A 26,648-nucleotide genomic window follows, 5' to 3' on the forward strand; every position below is an offset into this window, starting at 1 on the left:
ATGTAAATGGTAAACAAGTGGTGATAGTATAAACAATCTGCTTATTATCGTATTTTGAGAGCAACTTATTTTAAAATTGTACATTGATGCCCATCTGTTTAGTTGAAAGGCGTAATAGAGTCTATTTTTTTTTATTAGAGTCATGGGTATATCGTCCTTACATAAGGCTATGTCTATTGGCTGTGTGTTGTAAAGTACTTTCTAAATAAGGCACTATGATATTTCTCATAAGCAAGGAATTATTAATAGGGTTTCTCATGATATGTATCATCCAAGGATCTTATAGAAGAAAGGGGTTTGTCAATAAAGTTCTTGTAGACATGATTACGTGAGTCAAGGACATGCACCGTTTTCTATACACAGCAGTTAATGTACTCGTCAAATTAATAATTAACACAAAAATGTAGTTTCAAATGAGCGTAGAAATGAAAGAGGACATTTAGAAACCAGAAAGAGCTTGATGAGAAGAAAACATCTTTTTTATGCTGTATAGTATGTCTTGGATGACTGAACTTGGAGGAATATGAACTGCATTCAAATTGAGCGAAAAATAAAAACTTTCTTCCTGCTGTTTAAAAGGTGGATTGCTGGTCTCTTTTGCACATAAAATGTTTTTGCTGTATCCTATTGTAATATAAAGTTGATGTGGGGTATCTTGTACATTTGATATCTATAGAAGCAAAGGGGGACAACATGGATGAGTAAACCTTTTTCTTTTTTGAACAGTCTCAGACAAGAGGGTGAAATAAGGGGGCGTACGTATCGCTTGAAATCCGTTTGGAAAAAAGTGCGAATAAAATTTTTCTTGCATTTTTTTTTATAAAAAATTCCAAGTTCCTTTTTTTATTCTTTCTTTTTCATTTCCTTTATTTATCCTTTTTTTTTTATATTTTATACGGTTTTTCTCTTTTTTTTACTTGAAAAAGAAAAGGAGCTTTTTTAAAACAACTTTTTCGATTATGTCAGCAGCTGAAAACCAAACTATCAACAGGTAAAATGTGGTTCTTTAGAAAAGAGCGCGCGCGTAGTTCGAATTGATTAAAAATGTGGCGCGTGCGTGTGGATTCCGAAATTAACTGTGTATTTTCTATATAGTTCCATGGTAGATACTTTACCTTCACCACCCTCACAATCCAAGGCAAGTGTGCATAAGTATTTTATATATGTAAACTAACTTTTTAGTAGACTTCAATTGGAAGCCCAATGACAAAAGATCAACTTCGATACTGTGCAGCCATCATACGAAACTTGAAGAAGCATCGAGATGCAGCACCATTTTTAAATCCAGTAGATTATGTCAAATTAAACGTCCCTGATTATCCAACAGTTATAAAAAAGCCCATGGATCTTTTACTTGTCGATCAGAAGCTTAGTAGAAATGAGTATGCGACTGTGGATGAATTTGTAGCTGATGTGAGATTGATATTCAATAATTGCTTCAAATACAACGGTCCTGAAGCGATGATCTCTGTGCTCTGTCAAAATGTCGAATCAGCATTTGAAAAGAGTCTTAGACAGATGCCACCTCATACAAAGGAATTATCGCCTCCTATCAGTCAGAATAACTCTCCTTATGAAGAAACAGTCGTACATGAATACTACGAGTCAAGGCCAAAACGAGAGATTCATATGCCATCCAAAGACTATCCTGAGCCTTACACTGCACCTGCAACCTCAAAGGCAATGAAATATTGTATGCAGACACTGAGGGAGATGAAGAAGCAGAAATACAAGCATTTATCCTATCCTTTCTTATATCCAGTCGACCCAGTGGCACTCAACATACCGGATTATCCCACCATTGTGAAGTGTCCTATGGACATGTCGACCATTGAACAAAAGCTGAATCGAAATGAATACAAGTCTCCTGATGCGTTTGCTGCTGATATCAAGCTGATGTTTGATAATTGCTACCTCTACAACCCTTCTCATTTGCCCATCTACCAAATCGCTAAACAATTTGAAGCCATCTTTAACGAGAAATGGGCACAGCGTCCCAAAGAAGAACCACAACCTCCTGCAAAAAAGCCAGCTTCACGAAGATCTTCAACAAAGCAACAACAACCAGCGGCATCAAGTGATGAGGATAAGATAGCTGAACTAGAAAGACACATTGCTAATATATCGCAGCAGATTGAATCGATCAAATCTTCATCTAAAAAGAGCACAGCCTCCCGAAAGCGTTCGACACCTTCAGACAAGACAAAGAAGGAAACGACGCCCAAAAAGAAGAGAATGACAAAATACAGAGAGGTCTCGAGCGATGAGGAGGATGAGGTTATGTTTACATTTGAACAAAAGAAACAGCTGAGCGAGAGTATCAATAATCTGTCAGGCGATAGTCTGAACACAATCGTTCAGATCATTCAGTCATCTATGCCAAACTTGAGTAGTCAGGGTGAAGATGAGATCGTGTTGGATATTGACTCTTTGGATATAAAAACGTTAAAGAAACTACACGAATTTGTAAATAGTGGAACGGCGTCTTCTGGAAAGAAGGCGGTTCGAAAAGAGCGTCACCACAGTGATAGAGGTATGTTGTAGATTTTTTGTTGTTATTGTTGTTGCTAAATATCAAGTATAGGCTCTTCAAGTGATTCTGATAATAATAATAACAATAATAATAATGATTCTGATTCAAGCTCTGATGACTCGGATTCAGACTAAGTTCTTATATGTAAATAATAATTTTAACCTTGCATATAAATAAAGAAGCTTCCTTATAAATGTATAAACATTGCTGCATCATTTTTTTTTTTAAAAAAAACTGTTGTCAAATAAATGAACGATTTTATTAAACAGTTGATACTCCACAATCCCTTTTCTAGTCTTAGACACCATTCAAAAAAAAAAAAATAGAGATTAGACCCAGACAAAAAAGTGGCAGCAATAAACACCCAAGAAAATCTTGACGGCATTTATTTAAACGTCCTGTGTCACTGCTTTTTTTTCCCGTTTTATTCCTATTTTTTAATGTCTTTAAAGAAAAGAGTTTATACAACAATAGCGCCACAGCAAACAGATCCATCCACTCTTTCGCAGAAAAGGCGCAATGTACGGGCTTGGTATGCATAATTTGTTTGGGAGAATTAAAACTATGCAGCTTAACACACTTGTAGTGACTTTTGTAGGATAAAAAAGACAAAATGTGTTATTATGGAAGGTTACAAGACTTGTAAGAATTGTATTTTGGCTGAAGAAGGATGTACATATAATATACCGTAAGCCTTTTACTTTTTTTCAAAAAAAAAAACATGCCTTCTCATGAATTATCTAGAATTAAAAAAAGAGGCCCGCCTTCAGGGTAACGTGACTTAAACTACAACAAAGCAAGTTGAGACTTACTTTGTATAGATATGCAGAATCACTGGAAAATAAGTTACGAAGGATCGAATCTATCTTGACAAAGGCAAGCAGCAGTCGAAAAAGAAATCAGTTGTCACCTGAACGAAAAGATATATCAGCCGAGACACTCAATGATGTGATCATTCGTAGAATGATGGCTTCTAATGTGTCAAAACAGCAACAATTAAAGTCAATTAATAAGGATCTGTTCATCAGTCTGGTTCATGCCATCATTCCACCTGTAGGTCTTTGTTTACAAAAGAACAGAAATAGTCTACAGATACAAAAAGAAGAATCAGCCAACCTTGATGAACAAATAGATAGTATTGACGATGCAATCGATTCGACCTTTATTCGCTCTCGAGATGAGGTTCGTACGATAGATCAATGGGTTCAAAAGATGGTTGGCATTGATAAAGATTTAAGCGACCGACTTCTTAAAGTGTAAGTACGAACAAAAAAAAAGACGTGTGCTCACATTTTTTTTTTTCTTTAAAGCTATTTTGCACACATTCATCCAAGCACACCCGTTGTCAACAAGACCATCTTTCTTCAAGAATATCGTGGCATTCGTCCCAATTTTCCTTCTGCTCTTCTCCTGATTGTTATCTTCCTGACCACTGTTAGATATATCAGATCGCGTACTGTATTTGGTGATGCTGAGGCCTTGAACGACGGCAAACCTTGGAACTTGTCCGAAAAGACGTCAAACTCACTTTTTGATAGACTTTCAAAGTACGTTTTTAAAAGAGCTCGTTGGAATCTAACTGCAGTTCAAGCTGCTATACTGATACTGGTCGTCCCTTTCAAAGAGCATCGGTGGGAAAAACACTGGCTTATTAGCTCTCGTGTAAGACAAGATAACTTATTCTACCAGAATAACCTCTAATCATTTACTATAGGGGCTTCAAGGGGTAAGAGGATATTTTCTTAATGTTGTCCATGTTACTTATAAATGGCTAGTGTCTGCTTCTGAAATTGAATAAGTCAAGTGAGGCGCTTGATATCTCTCATGATGAAAAGGAGACTAGACGGAGATGCTGGTGGTCTGCGTATATACTTGATAGACTATATTCAGCAGAGAGTGGGAAACCGCTGGGTGTCCTTGATGAGGTATTTGTTTAAAAAAGAGATAGTTAATCACATTAACCATAAAAAAAAGGATTGTGATGAACTATATCCATCAGAGTTTGCTAGTTATGATGAAGTGATGGATGTCATGACAGAGACAGATCAGCATTTACCTCGGTTTCCTTCACTTGATGAAAAAACAGCGCAGCAGTATAAAGGTGACATCCCTCTATACCGACCATTTGTACATATGATCAAGTTATCCAAAATTTTAGGAATAACTCTACAGAATCTATATACCCCAAAGGCGCAAACATACTGTGCAGAGCATGGTAGCGATGCCATTGTTGCCTTTCTAGATAATGAACTATCCAACTGGAGAGCATCGTTCCCTCCTCTTTCAGAAACGTCCGATCAAGCTAGTATTTTTCCCACTTCAGGTAAAAAAAATAAATAAACGCGTCTATTGACATGCTGACACACATCGATTAGGCATAATATCTCTTGTCTACTATACAAACCTGATCTTACTACATCGGCCGTTCATCAGGGTCAACAAGGACAGCAACAAGAATATAAAATTTTCAGCCCAGACATCGTTGGCGATCTGCACAAGTGCTGCAACAAAAATTGTAGAGATTTCCAAAAAGATGGCCTACAAGGATTATATTCTTGTATCGTGCGGCTATGCATTCTATCCGATCGTCACGGCCACCCTCATTCATATTTTCAACGCATGTAATCCAGAAAAGGCGATATCGGGTCCTGCAAAGATGAACCTCTTGGAGAGTTTGAACATGATTGATAAGCTGAATCATGCAATGTCTTCTGAAGATGCAATCGAAATGATGATTAGAAAAAGCGTGCTCAGGAGTAAACTGTGTACTCAGGATCCAACATTCGCAAAGATGTTGCATGGCCAAGAACAACAGCCAGAAGAAGCGGAAGAAGAAAAGGCAAATTCAGATTTCGGTTGGCTAGATAATCTTTATGACACTTCACAACAAGTCAATCAAAACAATATACCTACATCAAGTAATAATAATAGTAGTAATCTAGCTCTACTGCAACAACAACAAATAGCAAATATGAATGATATGTATTCCATCAGACAATTTAATTTCAATCCCGCCAGCCAAAACGTAATAGAACAGTCAAATATACTTCAATGGTATCCATTGCTTCCATCTTACAGCCTCAATACACCAGTACCTCCTTTACATACAGTGCCCAGTCAAGCTGCATCCTATGATACTCTTCATAACCACTTAATGCTAACTGGTATGAGCAATACCATTGAACAGACCAACACGTTCACTATGCCACTCATATCTCATGACTCTATGGATCTCTTTGAAAACAGCTCATTCTGGGGAACGCCTGATAGCACAAGTTTCTGCAGTAGCTTGTATGATTATTTATTTCAATAAAAAAATGTTTCTAAATACTGATCGTCTTGAAAATGTTAACTCCTGTGTTTGCCGTACTGATCACACAACCAGGTATTTGCCTATGGAAATGTAACTCCTTAATATCTTCTTGTCCCTGATGAACAAACAACAGCTGAGGCGGCACGTCCTCATGTGTCATCTGTCCATCTTGTTCCGTATCTGGTTCGACTGAAAGATCCCAGAGGGTCAACTGATTATCGGCGCCGGAGACAGCCAAGACGGATTCTTCTGTTGGATGCCATTCGATGGATGTGATGGGTGCGTGATGCCACTTGAAGGTAGCCACTGGCGTGGGTTTGCCGCTATTGGATCTGAATGTACGAAGATCCCAGATACTAAAGATACCATCATCATGCCCACTGGCTAATAAGTAAGCTGCCTTTGTGTTCCAGGTGATCACGTTCACGTCCGAACTTGATGCGTGCACATTCACGGCTGATCGCTTCTTGTTACGTGTATCCCAAATCTTGACGGTCTGATCAGATGAGCAGGACGCAAAGACGGTTGTTTCTGTAGGTGACCATTGGAGATCTTCGACAGATGATCTGTGTTCTCTAAATGCAACTGAATCTGTCTGCACACCCGTGGGCGTGAGTAATGTCTGATATATTTTTCCGCTGTTATCACCTGTCAAGAGACTGGGATGCAAATATGAGTATATATACAACAAGCTCATTTTAAACTTACCGGCCAACATCAAGTCTGGACCAATCCATAGCATAACCCTCGTCACGTCCGTGCTGGTTGATAGTGCATAATGGCTTTTGAGACATCTTGGCAGGCGTACCGGGCACTTCTAAACTGTCTACTGCTTGTGTTAAATCATAAATGTGCACCTTGCCCGTCTCGGACCAAGTGGACGCAATATGTTTTTCTTGAGCGTAAGGCATGAGTCTGATTCTATTCACGCATCCGTTATGTGGTATCGATCGGTGTTCAAGAACTGGATCTTCGTCTAATGCATCTGGATCATCCTCATCGTCGGAATCTAGAACATGTCAGTCTCTCAAGTTGAGGCTCGCTTAAATGCATATATATATACCATCCTGTTGGGTTTTATGTAAAGAGGACATCTTCATCACTAGTACTTCATTATCTCTGACGCCGGGGATAGATGTACCTGCAGCTATATAGGCCGTAGCAGGGAACTATACATATAGAGTGTTAGGTACTCTCCATTTATTTTATTTTTCTACTTACATTTTTTCTTTCATCGCCCAATTTGTCTTGTAAGATGTCAAAACTCAAGAAAGGAGAATGAACTTCGAGATTATGAAGCATGACATAGACGGAAGGATCTGCTTCCAAGACCTCACCTTCTGCTAAAGGTTGTCCTGGTAAATACACTTTCAAGTCAGGTTGTACTTCTTCTTCATCGTCTACCTCCATTCCTTCACCTAAAGCCATGTCAGTTTTTATATATACATGTATATATTTTTTCTTTTACCGTCTTGCTCTTCTTCTTGTTGTTCAATCACCTCTTCTTCTTCGATTTCGTCTTCCCAATTATCCTCAAACTCTCCCATCTCGTTCTTTTCTTCTTTTCCATATCGGCCTTCAAAGGAAGAAACCTTTGATTGTTCTCTTATATCGGGTTGATCAGCTTGACGTTTTGACATTTATAAGTGAAAAATTATTTTTTGATGGAAGGGGGAAACTGTGACAATACAAAAAAAAAGAGAAAAGGCAGTCCAAAGTTGTCACACACACTTCTCCGACGTTTCAAGGCGTGAAAAGACAATAAAACCTTGAACAGATTATATCTGATTCAGTATCCCAGTCGTCATCGATACTACAATCTCCCCCCCCCACATAATCATGTATTTAATAAAGACTTTTGTCTATGTGTCAAAAATGCAATGTATGTGTGATTTTCTTTGCAGTGCGCACTCAACATTTATTGAAAAAACACTGTTAAATCAAGGGGAGAAAAAAAAAAGGGAAAGGGGAGAGGAGAAGGGAAGAGGGAAAACAAAACTTGAGGAAAAAGAAAAAAAGGGGAAGACCAATGTCTTTTTATGTGCTTTGATATTGAAGGGGAATAAAAAAGGGGGAGAAGTGTGTATATGAGTACAAAAGAAGAAAAGTGATAATAAACACTATATTATATAAAAGGTGAGAGAGAGAGAAAAGAAAAAAAAAAGTGTGAGAAAGAAGTATTTATATAATTATTGAGTTGCACGCTTGATCATCTACAATAAAATGTGAGTAGACTTGTAAAATACTTCATATGATGCTTACCTCTTTAGCCCAGCGTGCTGTTTCTTTAGTAGACTGTCCACAGTGTCGGCTTGTTCTAGCTTCCTTTAACAATTGTGCGATCCAGTCTTGTAAGAAAAAGTCCTTTAGTTGTAATCCAAATGTTTCAGCGAGATCACTGTACAAAGTTTAATACCATGTATTTTCAAAACAAATACAACTTACCCCAACAACCCAATGATAGATCTTGTAAGTGAATCGCCCTTTGTTGGATCAGCGGCAATGACATGAATGAACTCAAAGACGGGAGGAAGATAAGGCAGTAAGGCAGGAGCAGAGGGTGTATGATTTAATCCTTGAACAATGCCGACATATGCTTCAACAACGCCTTCATATAATGAATGAACGTAGTCCAGCATGTCATAGTTGTCCTTATCAGCTCGCATACTACCTGCCTGTTGTAAGACCATCATGACAACTTCCAAATATGTGTTGAACAGTTCACCGATTGCCAATGCGATATCACCAAAGCAAGACAGGATTGCAGGCTTGACTGTACGGTGAAGAATAGGGCTCTGGAGGTTAGATACGAGCAACTGCATGAGATTGTTGCAGTAAGGGTAGACATCTTTGCCAAGGGCACGACTGACATCGCCAATGATACCCACCGCAATGAAACATAATTGGTATTCAGCAGGATTTTGTAAGGCATTACAGAGATTAGGTATAAAGGGTTCAGCATAGCGGGCAAAACCGCTTTCGAGAGCACTGGTCAATGCGCCAACAGCCAAGAAGGCGTCTTCAGTAGTCGTCGCTTGCTTGGACTGATTATTGAGTAATTGAAGAATGACAGTCATGATACGATCGGCAATGGCACTGATATCGCCACCCAACCGACGGATGCAGTTGGTCAAGACACCCAAAAGGCTTGATTGCAATTCAGAGTGGTTGGCTCGGTCATCAGCATCGAGAATTTGGTTTTCCATAGCCATCGTGGTCTCCAATCGATCTAAAACAGTCAGGACAATTCTTTGAACCGTAGGAATGCAATCCTATATATATACATGAGTTTGTGGTCATTTTTTTTTAATAAAAAATATCCCTTACATTGGCAGAGTACATGGCAAGTGTTGAAATGGCTTCATAAGCAGAGGTTCTACAGTTGGCTTCATTATCAGCTCTTTCAGTAAATTGTAATAAAGCAGTGATGATGCCGTCAAAGTAGAGTGAGAGAGGAGACGTAGGCGCTTCATCACCCAAGACAGGTCCCAATTGTTCAGCCAAATTCATTAAAGACTAAAATACGTTATTACAAATAATTTCTCTCTCTTTTTATAATCTTACCCAGCAGCAGTTGCCGACGATACGAGGGCTATCTTGAAGACCAAAGACAAGAGCAGCAATCAATTCATTCAAATGAACATCTGGTTTGATACAGTGAATGAGTAACTCACAGATACGACCGAGTGTCCAAGCAACAGTATCTTTCACATGGACAACACTGTCTCTCATCATTTGAATCAATGTAGGCAAAGCTTGATCAACCAGAGGAGTTAACACATTTGCATCAGGACCATCCAAGATAGAGCCGAAGGCCATGACGGCTGCTTCACGATTTCTCCAGTTTTCGTTGCGGATGTTGCTTTCGATAAAAGGCACGACTTGCGAGATCACAAGGTTACCAACACATTGAGCGAGTAAAGAAAGACAGGTGGCAGCAGCCATAGCCACTGTCCATTCATCCTCATCGTAATCTTCTTCTTGTTTCGTCAAAAGCCATAACAGGTTGGGTAAAATCTCGGGAAGCGCCAATTCAGCAAAATGATGGAGCTCGCGTTCGGGTTGTTCTCCTGCTTCCTGAGCCTAATAAATATGTTATTTTTTTTTGGTCTTTCTCTCTTTCTCTTTCTCTCTCTTTCTCTCTTACTTCATATACGTCATCTTTGATATCAATTTCCTCATCACAGACCGTTGACCAGAATTCGATGGCTTGTAATGCAACACGTTCATCTTCGTTATTCATACCGGTGATGGTGAGCTAAGAGAATTGTATAAGCAACATGTGTATAAATATATATATCTTTTGCTTACCCCAAACAAGGCCTTTTCCATATACACGCGCATTTTGTCATAGTAAGTTTGCATGATACGGACTAAACACTGGAAAGCAACCACTTGAAGATCAGGATAGTCACTTTGAGTTGCCTCACAGACAACTTGCATAATGAAGTTTCTTTCTCCCTGGTATAAAGAATGTTTAGCATATTCTCCCCAAAAATGTTTTTGTTGTCATCACTTACCTCGCGTTCAAAATTTGCCTTGATGAAATCGAGTGAATTGATCAAAGCATTGATAGCTGCCATACGAACCTCTGGACTAGAAGCAAGGGTTAAGACATTGGCTTGTTTTTTTTTCATTTTTTCATTTGCTTACCTTGGTTCTTCACTGCGTGCACCTTGAACAATAGCAGTGAGAATACCATTGGATTGGTTGACGAGAATATTGGGATCCTGATAAGTGTGAGTGAATAGATGTATAATAAAGCAAGTTCAACTTACAATAGCTTCACAGACATATCCAATAGCTTGTAATGTAGATTGTTTTAATGTTGAATCTGTTGTTTGAATATTGGCAAGCATGGTTGAGATAAGGTCTGGCCAAGCATTCAAAGGTAGTTCAATTTCGGCAATAGCAGCAATCACCTATTGAAAGCAAGTTGAGTATCTCTTGTATTTTTTTTTTTTTTTGGCTCTTTCTGTTCTTTACCTGGCCTGCAATACTACCAACTGATTTTTTAGGAGAAGCTAAACCTTGAAGTACCTATAAGAAACTCTTTTATCAATATTACACATTTACTTTTTATCTCAATCTATAACTTTACACCTTGCTTGATTTGATTACGAAGATCAACAGGCATGGACAACCATCTCTGAGAGAATTCTTCTTTACGAGCAAAATCCTATTTACAGAGTTTTGTAAGAGATATATATATATATTCTCATTGTTGTCTCTCTTTCTATTTATACCTTTGCTGTTAGACTATTCTTTAAAGCAAGACCTGCAGACATTCTAGCAGCGTCATCAGCGCTTTCATTAGCAAGGATTTGACATAAAGAACCAGCATAGGTAGGCTATTATATATAAATATCAATTGTATATTCTAATTGTGTGTGTCTTGGTATTTACGTAGTTGTCTTGTGCCAATAATTCTAATTGACGAGTGGCTTCTTCACGTATGACACGATCTATTCAAATAAGAAGAGTTAGACCCTATCATACATGTCAATCTAGAACTCACCATTTGAAAGTGAATTGACAAGAAGTGTGGTTGCGTCCATTTCCTTGAATGTTTATCTATTTTACATGTCAACAATATTTTATATACAACAATCTCTTTCTTACCAATCTTTAGTAATTCAAAAAAAAGGGACTCGAGAAAAAAAAGAAAAAGATCTTTAAAGAATAAAGAAAGCGACTTTTTTAAAATACTAGAAAAACAAAAAAAAAAAAAAAGTTTTATAGAACACTACACGATTTTTATTTTTTTCCTCTTCCGCATTGAGACGCGAAAGTGAAGCATACAAAAATGATGACGTAGATGACAGTTTGGCATGCCTTATTTTGCTCCCCCTTTCTGAATTTTAGAAATAGGAATTTTTCTTTTATCTTCTTTGTGTTTGCATATTTATATTTGGCGGAGGCTGCATCTCTTCATTAGTTGACAACAGCCGTCTTAGTTCATTATATATTTGTAATAGTCTGCTGTTATTTTCAGAAGCTAAATGTATACGACTTTCTAAAGCTTGTCTTCATACACCCGTGATGCTTGTCAGCAATTTATCCGCTCTACCCCCAGCTTCAGATGGTACTTCTGATTGAAGTACATCAGAGCTTTCAGTAACTGCTTCCATATCATTACATTACTCTCCACAGTATTCTGGATAAGTGTTATCTCATCCATGGTATGAATTCTCAAGCTAGAGTCAATTTCTTGGTAATGTCGTAAGAACACTGTAGCATTTCTCTATATTATCGTAACATTCTACCTTGGCTGTAAACCACACAGCTTTTATCAAAGCGATAAACCAAATACATATGCTTACAGGCACGCTTATTTTGTTGAAAGTCTATACAGGTACAAGCAGTCATCATTCTTTACTCAGTTGATATATCGTATACAACTTCTGTTGTGAAAAACTTGACAATATAACAGACTTCTTCATCGATATATACTTTCTGCATCATATATTCTAATGACAGCTCATTGATCTCTTCTGCTGCGATCATTCTCTTTCTTGCCGCTCTAGTCTTTGAGCTCATACGTCCGATATTAGCAGCCATCCTAGCGGTATTGTGCGTAAAATCAGCATGAATATCATCGGCCAAGATAGAGATTAAGCGATTCAGTCTTCTATTTCTCTTTCTTTGTAAGTGGTTTGTCTTCAATTGGTTGTTCCAACTCTCAATATAGTTGTTCGTTTCCAGATTGATGAAAATTTGTGGCTGGTAGGCAGCAGACCAATGTATGAACTTATCATATTTAAGATAGTGTCACAAAAAGGTACATCATAAGCTTTTTAATACTCACCAAGAGTTTTTTGGAGCTATAAAAGCCTCTGAGTAAACAACCTTTTTGGTCTCTCATACATCAAACCCTTCAGCGCGGCTATCATGCCCCTATAAGCAGTGCTGTTTCTTGCCGTGTTTCCAGTGAAAGTCGAATGTTCTCTGACCAAATATGGATAAGGGACTTGAAAGCAACCTAAAACAGTTGGTGATATTGACGATGATGATTCGTTCATGCTTAAAGTTGATTTTATCTTAATTCATTTTATCAAACTTCTCGTTTCATCATTTTTAATTCTCCACTAAAGACAACAATAAGGTACCCAAAGTTACTTGAACGGCAGTAAAGAAGCGAAAGAGATTACAAAGCCTACATGATCACTACCATGAGTTAATATAAACAAAATACCGTGAGATTACTACTGTTTCTGGTATAGCAAAGGAAAATCCTTTGATTTGTCGTCAAAATGCAATTGTTATTACTACTTTTACACATCAGCAATAATCAATTAACTTCATATTTAACAACAACAACATAAATACTGTTGTTAAAGCTGTTGAATTTGTTTTTCTCTTCTTTTATTTAACCAAATGCCACGTAAGTTATCCAACACATTGAATCACTTCCTTTTGAAGCTCAATTTCAATATAGTCAAGAGACTAGCACCATCCTCTTCCGCACCCAAGTCTAAAAAGCAAAAAATACAAACTGAATCTTCGTTAGAAGGCATTTCATTACAGCCTGATAAAAGCTACTTTACTCGAAAGTGTAAGATATCCTCCTTTTTAAATCAAGGCTATAAAGAGTACCGAGTACGTAATTTTGAATGCAAAAGAACTTAGATCTAGTACTCACATATACGTTTTTCTTTTTACACTACTAGCAAATTCTGAGAGTTTTGGCAGAAGAATTCTTGTTATTACGTGCGTATGCAATGAATTTAAGGTTACTTATTATAAGTAACTGGATTGAAAAAGGCTGTAAAAAAGATCAGTTTCCGTCTGTAGCAACACAAAAATTCTGGACACATTGTTATAGAAAAGTTGCACAAGATCCTAATGACCTAAACAGTCGAATTGTAAGCTTTGCTTGTATGTTGTCTACACTTACTCACTTGATATGCCCAGAACCCATTAACGTCATTGGTGAATACTATGAAAAATTCAATGTGACTAGAAAGTGTGCTCTAACAACAGGTTAACACCAAAATATAGATTTGGCATAATCCGCTGATCACTTTACGATAGAGTACCTTTACGAGATTCCTGTGTTAGATTATATGCATACAGCGTTTGCGAGCAACTATGCAAACTCAATAACTCGAAGTATTTACAAATAATCTCTTCATTTTATTATATAATCTTATTATACTATATAGATGTTTCTATACACGCAACAAGAAACGTAAGATTATATCTGTATAGAGCCTTTTTGGGTTTTCTGAGGAACGCAAAGGAAGAACAAAATAGTACATACAACGAAAGGCCCACTGGTAAGCTAATACATAACTTTTTTATCTGCTATATCTCGATGTCAACTTACAATAATATACTAGCTAATAAAACAGCGGATAGCGTAATACAATATGAGAAGTTTGAATATTTGGATATCCAAATAGACAGTTTTGAACAATATTACACATATGCTCATAGCAAATATTGCACTTCCACACTGGACTGATTTGAATGGATCATTTAGGAAAATCCTTGGGATATATATATCGATATTTTTGATAAAGAAAAATACGAAAAAATCTCTGACTACGGCTATGCAAAGAATAATAGTTACAAGCTGCTGTGCTTGAGCTCACAATTATTAAAAGAAGCATATAAATATAACGTCAAAACCTAGCCACAGTATTGGTAAGTCGTAACTGAGTATGCATAAACCCATTAATGCTCTTAATTACTGGTAGTTTTTGCGCCGCTCAGTGGCAATGATTGTATGTATGATTTATTGAAACGAGCATACAAAAACAAGCTCCCAATTCCTACGCAACGTTTAACAGAAGAGTACAGCTTCGAAACACAAAGAGTAAGCATTATTTATACCTTAATTATATGTTTACTAACGCTGACGCTTGTAGAGAGAAACAGTCCTAATTGGGCCAATCAATTTCAAGGGCTGTTATGGGAGCACTGTATGGCAAGACAAGCAGTGGGAAACCTTGTTTAATATTAAACATGTATAAAACAAGCGTAATAAACCCGATGAAGGTATACTGAAGGTATCCTTTGAATAATGTCAAGTTCTTTAATCTTTATTTTTATACGATAGACTATAAAAATACTAATATCGAGCTCGATTATGACTGGAAAACGGATGGGTACATGGTCGCAGTCTTGTTTAAAAGAAAAACTGTTGGTAAATAGAAAGATACGATTTATACGTGCAAAGATACTTATTAGTTTTTTATAATAGAACGCATCCCACTGGATGAGAATGAAATGAGCCTGTCAAAGAGAAGAGTAAACCTGACGACTTGGAGCAAAGGCTCATATTCATTAAAGAAAGAACCAACAGGTTTAAGCATGACAGACAGAATAGTGGGCATAGACCCATGTATGGATATTACGCGAGGGAACTCATGGAAGTACTCACGCCGCATATAGGGATTCGTGGCATCTTCGTTATGGTAGATGGCTCGTCAGAAGATGTCAATAACAAGAAAACAGTGAAGGAAAGATTAGTGAAGTTTTCAAACAATGAATACAAGTATATGTTTGTTTTCCAGTAGTATATTGATGTCTCTTTAGAGCGCGCTTAGGCTTTGACCGGTCAAAGCAGATAGAATTAAAGAATAGAGCAGCTGCTGAAATGCAGGCAATATATGATGAAATACCGAGTTTAGGCAGTGGGAACAGCAGTACAGTCCTAAATTATTTGCAAGCACTATCCAAATATCGCAAAAAGTAAGTAGCTGTATGGTCATTATTATCGTGCTTAAATGTTGTAATATATAGAATATTTTGCTTTATGAGGGGATACAGGCATCGTGAAGCAAAAGGATATTTGTATAGTAATCGACAAATTACAGACGAGTACATGTGCCAACTTGTGCTGGCGAAAACCTCTCCTGGAGCTCATTGCGCGTTAGCGCATAAGACAAGCACAAAAATAAGACAGAAAGTAAGAAGGTCCTTTAAAAAGAACAATCATGCAAACCAGGCTGATGATGGCAGGAGAACAGTGATTGCATATGGCGATGCAAGCTTACCAGGAACGAAGAAGGAGTCCACCCCTATACTAGTAAAGGTATACTAATATGGAACCTTTAACCAGTCGTACGTACTAATGATCTCGTTGATATACAGAGGACACAGAGAGCATTGGCAAAAAAAGCAACTATTATCTCTATCGATGAATCTCGAACAAGTATTACTTGTTGCAAATGTCATAGGAAGTTGGACCAAAAGTATGAAGCACAGACACTAGTGTGCAATCATAGGTATGTAATCGATATGATTAAATTACAATTGCTGACATGAAGCCTCTTTTTGTTCCAAAAGAAAAAGATTATGTCTAGGAGGAAAAAAGAATGCTGCACAGCAGTACTTAGACGATGACCATCATCTCACCTGTTGAACATCACAGTGTCCAGAAAGAAGGCCAAGCAGTAAGTCGTATAACATATGGAGTCAAGTTTGATTGGTGCTCAGCTATACCTATAGATTTGCTACCTGCCATTTACCAGTTGAAACATTGCAAACTGTGTCCAGCTGCTAATGGTCAAGATATTGTAAGTACTCATCTATAAAACAAGCGAAAATAGCCCTAACGAGAATAATAACAGGTCTGGCAAAGAGATATCAATGCAGCAATTAACATTCGTTCAATCCTGATATCATAGATTGAATCAGGTAAAAAAATTTCATCAAGACATCTCTTTGACGAGAGGAGGAACCTTTAGTGGTCAGGGCGTCACCGTACAGCCACTTTGATTGGTCCTTGGGATCCTTATGTCATCATTTCGATGGTGATTTAAGCATGTCCTGACAGTTTGTTGCTTCTAAAGAAAAATCATTCAGGATAGTACAAATTCAATGTCTGTCTTTAGCAAGCTGAAATCATTTGTAAATCCCTTGATATCGTTTGTTGAATATTCTCTGTGTGAGGAATAGTCTTGACTATCGAATCAAAAAAGATAAAGAAAGTACTAGTGTTTTCTATTGGACTCTTGATACACTTTCACTGTAAACACAAGACAGAGCAAAACCTATATGCTTGAAATACAAAAGCTTGGAAGGAAAAAGAACAGCTTATCATTGGTTTATCTGCTACTTTAACACATGATCGAACGCTACGACGCTTTTTTAACTATCTCACACATGAATGGGCTCTGTTAGCCTCTGTTTCTCTTGTTATGTCTATATATGTTCTCTTCTTTGGCCTGTGATGTGTAGTACCGACTTGAATACCAAATCTGATGTCTAGGTCAATTCTGATATATCAACTTTGCAGATGGCATGTTGTAAACGGTGTATTTTGACAACATTTACTCAACCCTTATTTAAAAACTTTTCTTTTCTCTCTCTCTTTATTTCCCTCTTCTTAAAAGACAGGACACAAATCAAGTAAAAAGAATCCTCTTTCAAGAATAATGGGTCCACCTTTGATGCTTTGAAAACACTGCTGCTCCTGCTTTCCTACTGCTACCTTTTTTTATTTGAACATATATATTTTTTCACACTTGATATAAAAGACTCTCTTTTTTGGTGATCTGTGAATGATATACCATAACAAAAAGAATCTTTATTTTGCCATTTATGTTAAACAAGGTTCAAGAGTCTATTCCACTCTGAGTGAATAATAATAAAAAACAGGGGGCAAAAGAATTTGATATGATTATCATGTGACTCTGCAAAAATCAGTCATTGTCCTTTCCTTGTGTATCACTGTGTCTTTTTCTCTTCTTTTTATATATTTCAACATGACTAAAATATTTGAATCAAGGAAACCTGAGCCTTATATCAAATCCTCTTGCAAGCAGTGCATAACGCCAATAGAGTTTTATCCTGAAGGTATAAAGACTGGACAAAAAGTATCTGTCAAATGCTGGGCTTGTAATCAAGTGGATCAATATGAAGTGACGGATCCAACAAAGACTACAAATAACAACAAGACAAAGATACCTAAAATGAAAGGAACAGGTAACAAGAATAAAACTTTGTCAACAGCTTATTCTAACTGTACACATCAATAGACCAAAAACCTGTGTCAACTGAATATTACGATTTACTTGGAATAAACCCTTTAGCAAGTCCAGAAGAGATCAAGAAAGCATACCGTAAAATGGCAGTTAAATACCACCCAGATAAGAATCAACATGATCCATCAGCAGAAGAAAAAGTAATAAAGAAAAAACGAGATATGCATAAAAATATATACTTATCAATCTAGTTCAAACGCATCTCTGAAGCATACCAAATTCTTTCAGATCCAAAACTACGAAAGAGATACAATGAATATGGCCAAGAAAACGGTGTGAAGCCAGATGGTGGATTTGGTAAATATTGAAAACGTTGTTATATCGATCCTATTAACATCTTCAAGTTGATCCTGAGGACTTTTTCAAACAGTCATTTGGTGGTGACCGATTCTTTGATATTATTGGAGAAATTTCGATTGGTAAAGACATGAGAGAAGCATTGGAAACAGCCGAAGAAGATGATAGCCAGATGACGCCCGAAGAAAAGGCAGCGAAGGAAGCTCAGAGAGCCGAGTCAGAACAGGAAAGAAATCGGGCACGAGAGGAACGTGTGGAGACGTTGTCAAGGAAATTAAAAGATAAGCTCAACATATATGATACCAAAGGTGAGAAGGAATTCAAGGACTACATCAAAAAAGAGGCTGAAGACTTGAAATTTGAAAGCTATGGTGTTGAGCTATTGCATGCTATTGGGTTTGCGTATGATATGAAGGTGAATCAGTATGCTAGTAAAAACTTTGCTTTTGGCCTCGGAGGCATGTTTCATTCTATTAAAGAAAAGGGATACATCTTCAAACAGACAGTGGGTACATTGAGGACTGCTTACGACTTACAATCCACCTTTGGCGAACTTCAAAAAGCAGAAGAAAAGGGGTTATCAGAGGAAGAGAGAGCAAAACTTGAAGAAACAGCTGCACAAAAGGTATAAAAGTTACAAAAAGAGTTCAATCTTGTTGACTTCCTCTACTCAAAAAAAGGGCTTAGAAGCTATCTGGCGAGGATCAAAATTAGAAATTGAAGGTGTTTTGCGTGATGTTTGTGACGAAGTATTAGGAGATACCAGTTGCAGTAAAGAACAGATTACTAGTCGTATTCATGCTTTGGGCATTATTGCATCCATTTATCAAAATGTGAAGCCAGAAGATCAAACAGTTCCTAGCTCTTAATAAACTCATATCTTTGCTATTGCTTTGTAACCTAAAATGAAACACTTGTAAGTCGTTTTTTTTTTTTTTTTTTTTTTTTTTTTTTTTTTTTTTGAGGCGATTCAAGGTTGTCCAATTTGTCAAGCTTATTTCGGTTTTGCAGCCATTTGGCAGCGCTCATTCCGCTTGTTGACTATCAAGGAAGGGGCAGCGCTCTGAAATGGCCAACGTGATTCTGAACGGCGATAAAAAAATAAAATGCAAAGAATAGAAAGAAAACAAGCAGAAACAAAAGTCAAAGAAGGCGAAAAAGGGAATGTGGAAATCGTTCAAGCTCAAGTTTAACAGGAGCGTCTACACATTAAGAGATGTTAACATCAATCTTTACTTATAGATTTCGTATTGAATATCAAAGGAAAAACACATATTATAAAAGAAAACCTTTCAAATATCAAATAAGGTTCCATTGGCTGTACTTGGCGATGGAATGAAAGGGAAGGATGCAATAAAAGTAAAGTGCCAAATGTCTGATGTGACACGAGCTTTATACAAAGAACTTCAACAGAGGATGAAGGCTTTGACGGCTGGATTGGTCAATATCAATGAATACAACACTTTGAAAGTAAGCCAACAAGCCAGCATCAATCAATATTTGATAACGACTAAAAAAAATGAATTGGGTCTGTAGCTGTTGCCATACAAAAGATCTTGCACCAACAAAACTCCCAAATGGAACAATATCCCATAGTATGTTAGATCGTAAACCCGCCATATATTATGTGATAGATATATTAATGCTAGCAAAAACATGGATAATATCTCATGTTCCTTTTGGGATGGCCAAGGTCGACTCTCAATTTTCAAGAGAATCGTTGTAGAGGAAACGATTCTTTCTTGTTCAAACAAGAGAGATTAAAAATTTTTACAGATATATTAAATAAATAATACTTTTTCTTATATGGTTTTATCTAACGTTAGTTTGCACATTTTTCCGGTGACAGTGTGAGGTTAAAAGTTAGATGAATTTTGATTCTCCCCACAAAGCAAATACACCACTTCTACATTTTAACCTTGAATCGTCTCGAAAAAAAATAGACATTTTTTCTTTTCAAAAATTATTGGCACACAATATAAGATCAATAACTCTACTGATCTTGATTATCAATCCTTTCTTTATTATTAAAAAGACAATGAATTCTGTCTTTTTGAAGAATATATAAAATAAACGTGGTCAGCACTTATATATAACACGTAGTTGAAAAAGCTGTTAGAGACTTTATATAAAAAGTCCTTGACTTCCTTTCTCTTCTTTTCTTCTTTGAACCAAAAAGTAAGACCAGCTATTCTCCAGCCAGTCCTAAGGTATGTTATATTCTTTACTCTTGTAAGCAACTGATATGTAGTATTATATATCATAAAATCAAAACTAACTCGATTCTAGCTGATAATAGTTTGGTTCTTATCAAACTTTGATCCCATCTTCTCCCTTTCTTACTCTCTCCCTTGGTTTTTCTTTGCTCACTTCTTTTTTTTCTCCTCTTTCACCGGGCTTGTTATCGCCAGCCCAACCCAGGATACACTTCGGGTAAGCTATTAATAATCCTTTTTAAATGTCTATTATTTTTCTCTCATAACTCTCTCCTTTATAATGTAAGTATTTAATATCAATGTAAAAACTGATTTACTGATCATTTCTTTGTTGCCTCATTTGCACATAATTTCTAAATATAGTGTACAAGCGCCTCGCCTTTTCCTCTCTTCTCTCGACATCTTTTGGCCAAGTCCTTGTTCCGTTCCCTTCTTACTCGGTTTCCTTCGCTTTTTTCCTTCCTTTCTTCCCTTTGATCTCAAAAGGATTTTAGATCCCATGCACTTTCTTGATCTGGCTCAGGCGGGATTAAATTCTATAGCTTCAATGTGCCCATAGTGGTATTTTATCTTTAATAAAATACTTGTTTAATCGTGCAAGCGCTTCATTTTAGATAAAAAGCGCTGTGTTAAAGTTTGTTTGTATTCGATACAACTCAGCTTTTTTTGGGGAGCCAGTAAGAACGAGTATAGGGTGGTACTATGACTACAAACGGGGTATGAGTCACTCTTAGTTCTATTGGAGAGCATTTTTTGCATATAAAATAAAGCCGGATTTTTGTTTTTGACAGGGCCATTTGTTTTTCAATATCATGTCAAAATCTATTACTCCACCTTTAGCCAGTTTTGACTGGCACAACATGGGCTTTCAATATAGAGACCTTAATGGTTACATGAAATATACTTGGACTGAAGAACATGGCTGGGATAAAGGAACGTTTGAAAAGGATTCTACAGTTAATGTTCATATCTGTGCCACTGGTTTAAATTATGGACAACAGGTAGAAAAAGCACAGGTGGATAAAGCCGCCATTAACATTTGTTTATTAGTGTTTTGAAGGACTAAAGGCCTTCCGTGATAGCGAAGGACGTGTTCGTATCTTTCGTCCTGAAGACAATGCAGAAAGAATGATTCATAGTGCTAACATGGGATATATGCCAGCCGTACCTAAAGAAGTCTTTTTAGAAGGTGTCCGCAAGACGGTTGAGGCTAATTTGGAATACGTCCCACCCAAGGAAACAGGCGGGTCGCTCTATATCCGTCCTCTTTTGTTTGGCAGTGGACCTTTTATCGGCATGGGCCCAGCTCCTGAATTTACATTCGTTGTCTTTGCTATGCCAGTGGGTGCTTTCTATAGTGGAGGTGTTAAACCAGTAGATGCTGTTGTCATTGAGGATTTTGATAGAAGTAAGTTCATTTAAAGAAAGCATATTGCGTAAGACTAATGTATAATCCAGGTGCTCCTAAAGGTACTGGAAGTGCTAAACTGGGAGGCAATTATGCGCCTACATTTGGACCCGTATTTAAAGCAAAGAAGGATGGTTATGCACTTACTCTACATCTGGATGCAAAGACTCACACGTATATTGACGAATTCTCGACTTCCAACTTCATTGCCTTGACTTATCCTGGTAAATACACATAAAGAAGCTTGTTTTCTTTGCTAACAGTGTATTATAAATAGATGCTGAAGGCAAACGTACCTTTGTTACACCAAACTCTAACTCTATTCTCAAATCAGTCACTCGTCGCTCACTTGAAGATATTGCGGAAAAGCTGGGATGGAAAGTAGAGGAAAGAGCAGTTGAATTTAAAGAGCTGGAAGAAGGCAAATTTGCAGAGGTTGCAGCTTGTGGTACGGCTGCTATCATCACACCCGTCAAAAAGATTGTTCGTGGCGATCAAGTTATCATGGTCGGTCCTCAAGATAATATTGGTGAAGGCTTAAAGAAGCTTTATGACGAATATCGTGGAATTCAAGGAGGTGATATCGAAGACGCCTTTGGTTGGATGTGGCCAAAGGAAGGCTTATAATCTTTAATAAAAATCATTTATTGTATTCTATCCATTTTGATCATTTACTTTGTGGTGAACACTACGCGCACGAGGAAATTTGACAATAAATTTTGAAACTGAGATCATATAATCTCCTTTATCCATTACTAAAATGAGCTACAACAGCGAAAACACTCTTACTGCTAAAACCTTTAACGTCTCTGAAGATGATCTTTCTCAATCTTTCTTGAGTCTTGTTAAGATCGCAGATGAGTCTGGTAATTTTGCTGAGAGAATCTACTCAACGAAAAATGAAGTTCGTGATGCTGTCAATGAATGCGGTGAAATGCACAACATTTTCAGCACAAAGAATTCCAATGCCTTTGCAATTCACTTAATTTATAAGTATGCGGGAATATACCGTAAAGTAAGAATTGAAGAGGAAGAAACCACTGACATTCAGAATGAGACAAAGAATAAAGGCATGAATGCAAAAAACGAAAGATTAATGAAAGATCAGAGAATCGGTTGTACCTGCTTTGTAAAAGCCAAACCTAACAAGTTGGAGCAATGGATAATTCATGCTTGGGATGCCACACAATCATTCATTTCCTCGTCAGAGAAGTATCTTTAGTGAATATAGAATCCAACCTGAAGTTGTTAAGGCAAAGATCAGAGATCTCTTTCAGCTTGGACATAATCCTCAACAGGTCCTCAATTACCTTCAATCCGAAAAGATCGATAACATTACGAAGAAAGATCTTAAGAACATGCATTACCACTTTTATGCCTCTGAAAAAGGAAAGAAAATGTTTGACTATATGGTTGGCTTGCAAGAGAAGAACTATATAATTCATTACATTGTCAATGCCAATAATGAATTAGACGATTTTTTTCTGCCATGAGAAAGCTAGACGCATGCTTGAAAGCTTAATCATTGATACAACGTACAAGTCAAATGCCCACAAATTAGCATTCATAAACATAGTTGGTACAAGCAATATGATGTCCCGCAGGAGCTTGGGTGAATGAAGAGCAAACATACAATTATAAGTGGGTCCTCAACTGCTGAAAAGAGATAATATGGCCAGCAGCACTTGAGCAGCGGATTCCTCTTCCTTCGGCGATTGTAACCGATAACGACAAGGCACTTAGATCCACAATTGTATCCGCCTTTCGTTGTTCGTTGAACATTTTATGCTACGTTCATTTGCAACGAAACTTTGAACGTAATCTCATGCAAGAAGTATCTGAAAAAGAAAAAGAAAAAAGAGAGCTGATCAAGCTCGACATTCAAAAAATGTTTCAAAAAATTGCTTTGACAGCTGAAACAGAGCAGCAAATGAAAGAAGCTGCAAAAGAATTCAAAGAATATTTTCTTATGTATGGAATTTGTAAACCAATTATAGTTAACAAAACAAATAATGCGAAACGACAAGGCAAAATTATTTGATATAGACTTTGAAGGCTGAAGATAATGAAGAAATTGTTGATTTGACTTTAATTCCAAAAGAAAATAAGACAACCAAATATATAGACATGTGAGTACCATCTACAAGCTTCTTCTAATTCCTAATGCAAAATTTTCTTTTTATTTTTTTAAAAAGAAAAAACAAAATAGGATGATGAAAGAAGGAAAACACTGGACTAGATTCCACACCTACAAGTCCCCGCACCTCGACAACCGCCCTACAGATAGAGTTGAAGGCTCACACTCTTCAATGAAATACTCAATTGTCTCATCATTCAGTACTATCAAAATAGTAACAGACAAAATTGACTGATGGCTGGAAAAAAAAAAAAAGTAAACTGTGTTATATAAATATTTTTGCTACATATTATATTTACCCTTTGGTATTTGTAATAGGATGATGTACGCCAATACAAAACAACAATTGAAAGTCTTTCCTATAGAACCTCCCACCTGAAGCAATCAGATGTTTATTAAAAAAATCTTTGGTTTAGTTCGGGAGGTGCGCTCTTTTGTCTTGGATCGTATATTTAGTGAGCTTGTGAAATTGAAAGAATCAAATGTTCCAGTCGAGTATACCGAAACCTGTCTTTGTCCTACAAGACTTAACTTCAATCTACCTTGAAAGCGCATCCTTTCATTGCACACTGAAAGCATTCCCCTCCATATTGTAGCTTGTTGAATACAAAGTATCAATTAAAAAGAATAAAGACTAGAATTAACCAGACTAAAAGATATATATCGATTGACTTTATTAAAGACGAATATTTATACTAAATGTAAGACACTCTTCAACTGAGATCGTAAAACTTTTCATAGAGGCTTATGAATGACAATTGAGGCAATGAAAGAGTTAGGACGAATCGGGTGCCTTTGATAAGACGATGATCCCTAATAACAATGATGGATCAGAGTTATTGGATACGCGTACCTTAAAATGCAGTTCCTGGTAATTAACTTAAATAATGATCCGCACAGTTGTTTCAAAGTAACAAGCTGAAGCCGAATAATTGCCAGCTACTGTTTCATATGTGGTTAATAGTTGATCCACTAAGTATGAATACAACATAGCCCCCTTCTAGACGAAAGCACAGGTACTTTGTCTAACTATATAGGCTGTGATTTACCGTAAGGATTGTCATGTTGCTTATGTGTGAACATTTTAATTTATGCATGGTAGCATCTTTGTCAGTAGTAGGATATTCCAGTAAAAACCTAATAAAAAAAACCTAATAGGAGAAAAAGGACTATATCTACTTGATCTAATGATTATCTGGAAGTTCTATTTCGCTTACTACGAAAGGGAATCTGACGTGAATTGACTGTTTGTGGTAAAGTCTTTCGTTTGTTAGAAGAGATAGTATCCTTTTCAGCATTACGACGACCCCAATACAATTCAATGTTTGGTTGAGTCAAAGTGTTCTACTGGTTCCCATGTATCATCGGATGGATCAGGATAGCCTTTCCATTTCACCCTGTATTCGTAATTTCCATGTGTACCTCTATGATCAATAACTGCTTGGACTTCATAATGTTCATCCTTTAGTTTCTCTATGTTGTGAGATGTAACATTTGCAGCAGACTTGTAGACAATATGTGATGTGGGAACATTTCTAGACAAAAGTGTGCCAGTTTTGTCTTTTAATATGTCGTTACCATTTTTAGTAATACCATGAATAAAGAATAGTCCTTCGTAGCGTTCATCAATCTTTTTGGTACGATTGACGTTCTTGATCATTACCTTGCTTCCGATTGGGAATTGTTGTTCAACGATCTTGTGTGTCTTGGAGAACCTTTCGTGATCACGTTTTTGTGTCTCTTTGATTCGTTCAGACAATGCTGGTATTAAGACCTCTTGTACGAATTTGTACTTTTCATCGATTATTCTGTTTTCAGCTTTCTCCATTTTAAGTGTAGGTGTCACTTTAGTGTAATCCTGAAACTCATTTGGTTGTCTGTTAAAGAGTACAGCGTATGGTCTTGACTTGTGAAGACGTGCGTATCTTACGTTAAGACAATATTGAGCGTAATTAAGATAAGAGCACCAAGATTCACCTTTTCCGCGTAACATCTTGATAATATTACGTTAAGCTAAACCCACATAAGCTTCGTTAACGGAATTATCCATTGGAGAGTAAGGAAGAGATAATCTCCTGTCAATACCACTCATTTATAATAACTGCGAAACGATTTCATTTACGAATTCACTACCATTGTCACTATTGATGACTTTGGGAAATCCGAACAAAGAGAATGCACTGAGTAATTTTTTGCTGTCGTAACACTATACTTATCCAACAAGGCTCTCAAAATAGTGAACCGTGAATAATAGTCAACAAGTACTAACATGAAGTTGTTTCCGTATTCTGAGGTGACATCGAAGGATCCAAGGCCCATACACCAGTGATCTAATGGTTGATCAGGCAAGACTGATTTCGGTAGATGATACCCTACTTTGGCGATGTTGAATTTGTTGCACTCCAGGCAATCTGCGAGTATACGTTCAATGTCTTTTCGTATGTTGGTCCAGTGTATACCATCATGGTGTAACTGATTCTCAATACTCTGTAATCCGTAATGGCCTAATAGATGTGCTTTTAAGATGAGCGTATCTCTTTCATGAATTGGAAGTGTCATGTACTCAGCAAACTTCAACATTCTAACTGAGGCATTGGTAGTAGTAGTAGTTGTTATTAGTTCTCGGTAATGTGTAGAATAAAAGCAAAGAGGTGATGAGTCTCTGTTTTATCCTTTTATTAGAAGTGAGAGGAGGAGCTCATAGCAAAAAGAAATTAGGTTGTTTTAAAAGAGGTCGGAGTACTAACT

The 26,648-nt window shown here is 37.0% G+C and overlaps 10 protein-coding genes across 10 annotated transcripts; 7 read left to right on the plus strand and 3 right to left on the minus strand.

Annotated features, from left to right (window-relative positions):
• Positions 1–852: 852 nt before the first annotated feature.
• RHIMIDRAFT_267016 (Bromodomain-containing protein) lies at positions 853–2,626 on the plus strand (the record flags this gene model as incomplete). Its single annotated transcript, XM_023611958.1, has 4 exons — positions 853–991; positions 1,096–1,138; positions 1,186–2,533; positions 2,585–2,626. Coding segments are annotated over exons 1-4 (1,465 nt in total), but the record flags the coding sequence as incomplete, so codon positions are not given.
• Positions 2,627–3,254: 628 nt separating this feature from the next.
• RHIMIDRAFT_234425 (uncharacterized protein) lies at positions 3,255–5,668 on the plus strand (the record flags this gene model as incomplete). Its single annotated transcript, XM_023608153.1, has 8 exons — positions 3,255–3,304; positions 3,355–3,789; positions 3,844–4,195; positions 4,248–4,259; positions 4,309–4,458; positions 4,508–4,856; positions 4,909–5,558; positions 5,612–5,668. The coding sequence occupies 8 exons, from the start codon at positions 3,255–3,257 to the stop codon at positions 5,666–5,668; spliced, it is 2,055 nt and encodes a 684-aa protein (XP_023470539.1).
• A 188-nt stretch (positions 5,669–5,856) lies between these two features.
• Positions 5,857–7,256, minus strand: RHIMIDRAFT_198241 (ribosome assembly protein rrb1; the record flags this gene model as incomplete). The annotated part of the gene is made up of 4 exons (XM_023606267.1): positions 5,857–6,505; positions 6,555–6,855; positions 6,910–7,015; positions 7,068–7,256. The coding sequence occupies 4 exons, from the start codon at positions 7,254–7,256 to the stop codon at positions 5,857–5,859; spliced, it is 1,245 nt and encodes a 414-aa protein (XP_023470540.1).
• A 460-nt stretch (positions 7,257–7,716) lies between these two features.
• On the minus strand, positions 7,717–11,553 carry RHIMIDRAFT_267033 (ARM repeat-containing protein). The gene is made up of 16 exons (XM_023611959.1): positions 11,469–11,553; positions 11,365–11,420; positions 11,253–11,311; positions 11,093–11,197; positions 10,948–11,025; positions 10,833–10,886; positions 10,625–10,768; positions 10,500–10,576; positions 10,367–10,442; positions 10,158–10,307; positions 9,994–10,104; positions 9,411–9,929; positions 9,174–9,362; positions 8,292–9,118; positions 8,109–8,244; positions 7,717–8,059 (listed from the first exon to the last, which is right to left on the minus strand). The coding sequence occupies exons 2-16, from the start codon at positions 11,402–11,404 to the stop codon at positions 8,036–8,038; spliced, it is 2,589 nt and encodes an 862-aa protein (XP_023470541.1). The 5' UTR covers positions 11,405–11,420; positions 11,469–11,553; the 3' UTR covers positions 7,717–8,035.
• A 322-nt stretch (positions 11,554–11,875) lies between these two features.
• On the minus strand, positions 11,876–12,868 carry RHIMIDRAFT_234428 (uncharacterized protein; the record flags this gene model as incomplete). The annotated part of the gene is made up of 6 exons (XM_023608154.1): positions 11,876–11,937; positions 11,991–12,090; positions 12,170–12,193; positions 12,246–12,596; positions 12,655–12,670; positions 12,714–12,868. 6 exons carry the CDS (start codon positions 12,866–12,868, stop codon positions 11,876–11,878), a joined length of 708 nt encoding a protein of 235 aa, XP_023470542.1.
• A 355-nt stretch (positions 12,869–13,223) lies between these two features.
• Positions 13,224–14,313, plus strand: RHIMIDRAFT_247297 (uncharacterized protein; the record flags this gene model as incomplete). Its single annotated transcript, XM_023610397.1, has 6 exons — positions 13,224–13,230; positions 13,285–13,445; positions 13,517–13,711; positions 14,012–14,037; positions 14,058–14,125; positions 14,189–14,313. The coding sequence occupies 6 exons, from the start codon at positions 13,224–13,226 to the stop codon at positions 14,311–14,313; spliced, it is 582 nt and encodes a 193-aa protein (XP_023470543.1).
• Positions 14,314–15,193: 880 nt separating this feature from the next.
• On the plus strand, positions 15,194–16,483 carry RHIMIDRAFT_247298 (uncharacterized protein; the record flags this gene model as incomplete). Its single annotated transcript, XM_023610398.1, has 7 exons — positions 15,194–15,348; positions 15,390–15,545; positions 15,597–15,888; positions 15,948–16,081; positions 16,228–16,249; positions 16,328–16,372; positions 16,427–16,483. The coding sequence occupies 7 exons, from the start codon at positions 15,194–15,196 to the stop codon at positions 16,481–16,483; spliced, it is 861 nt and encodes a 286-aa protein (XP_023470544.1).
• A 1,011-nt stretch (positions 16,484–17,494) lies between these two features.
• Positions 17,495–19,060, plus strand: RHIMIDRAFT_289557 (DnaJ-domain-containing protein). Its single transcript, XM_023613656.1, has 5 exons — positions 17,495–17,783; positions 17,837–17,982; positions 18,034–18,139; positions 18,187–18,764; positions 18,820–19,060. Exons 1-5 carry the CDS (start codon positions 17,564–17,566, stop codon positions 19,006–19,008), a joined length of 1,239 nt encoding a protein of 412 aa, XP_023470545.1. The 5' UTR covers positions 17,495–17,563; the 3' UTR covers positions 19,009–19,060.
• Positions 19,061–21,135: 2,075 nt separating this feature from the next.
• Positions 21,136–22,469, plus strand: RHIMIDRAFT_311219 (branched-chain amino acid aminotransferase II). Its single transcript, XM_023614716.1, has 4 exons — positions 21,136–21,356; positions 21,406–21,763; positions 21,814–21,987; positions 22,041–22,469. Exons 1-4 carry the CDS (start codon positions 21,168–21,170, stop codon positions 22,388–22,390), a joined length of 1,071 nt encoding a protein of 356 aa, XP_023470546.1. The 5' UTR covers positions 21,136–21,167; the 3' UTR covers positions 22,391–22,469.
• Positions 22,470–22,523: 54 nt separating this feature from the next.
• RHIMIDRAFT_234432 (uncharacterized protein) lies at positions 22,524–23,256 on the plus strand (the record flags this gene model as incomplete). Its single annotated transcript, XM_023608155.1, has 2 exons — positions 22,524–22,892; positions 22,972–23,256. The coding sequence occupies 2 exons, from the start codon at positions 22,524–22,526 to the stop codon at positions 23,254–23,256; spliced, it is 654 nt and encodes a 217-aa protein (XP_023470547.1).
• Between the last annotated feature and the right edge of the window lie 3,392 nt (positions 23,257–26,648).

The sequence above is a fragment of the Rhizopus microsporus genome, assembly GCF_002708625.1.
Source record: "Rhizopus microsporus ATCC 52813 unplaced genomic scaffold scaffold_2, whole genome shotgun sequence".
Classification (NCBI taxonomy): domain Eukaryota; kingdom Fungi; phylum Mucoromycota; class Mucoromycetes; order Mucorales; family Rhizopodaceae; genus Rhizopus; species Rhizopus microsporus.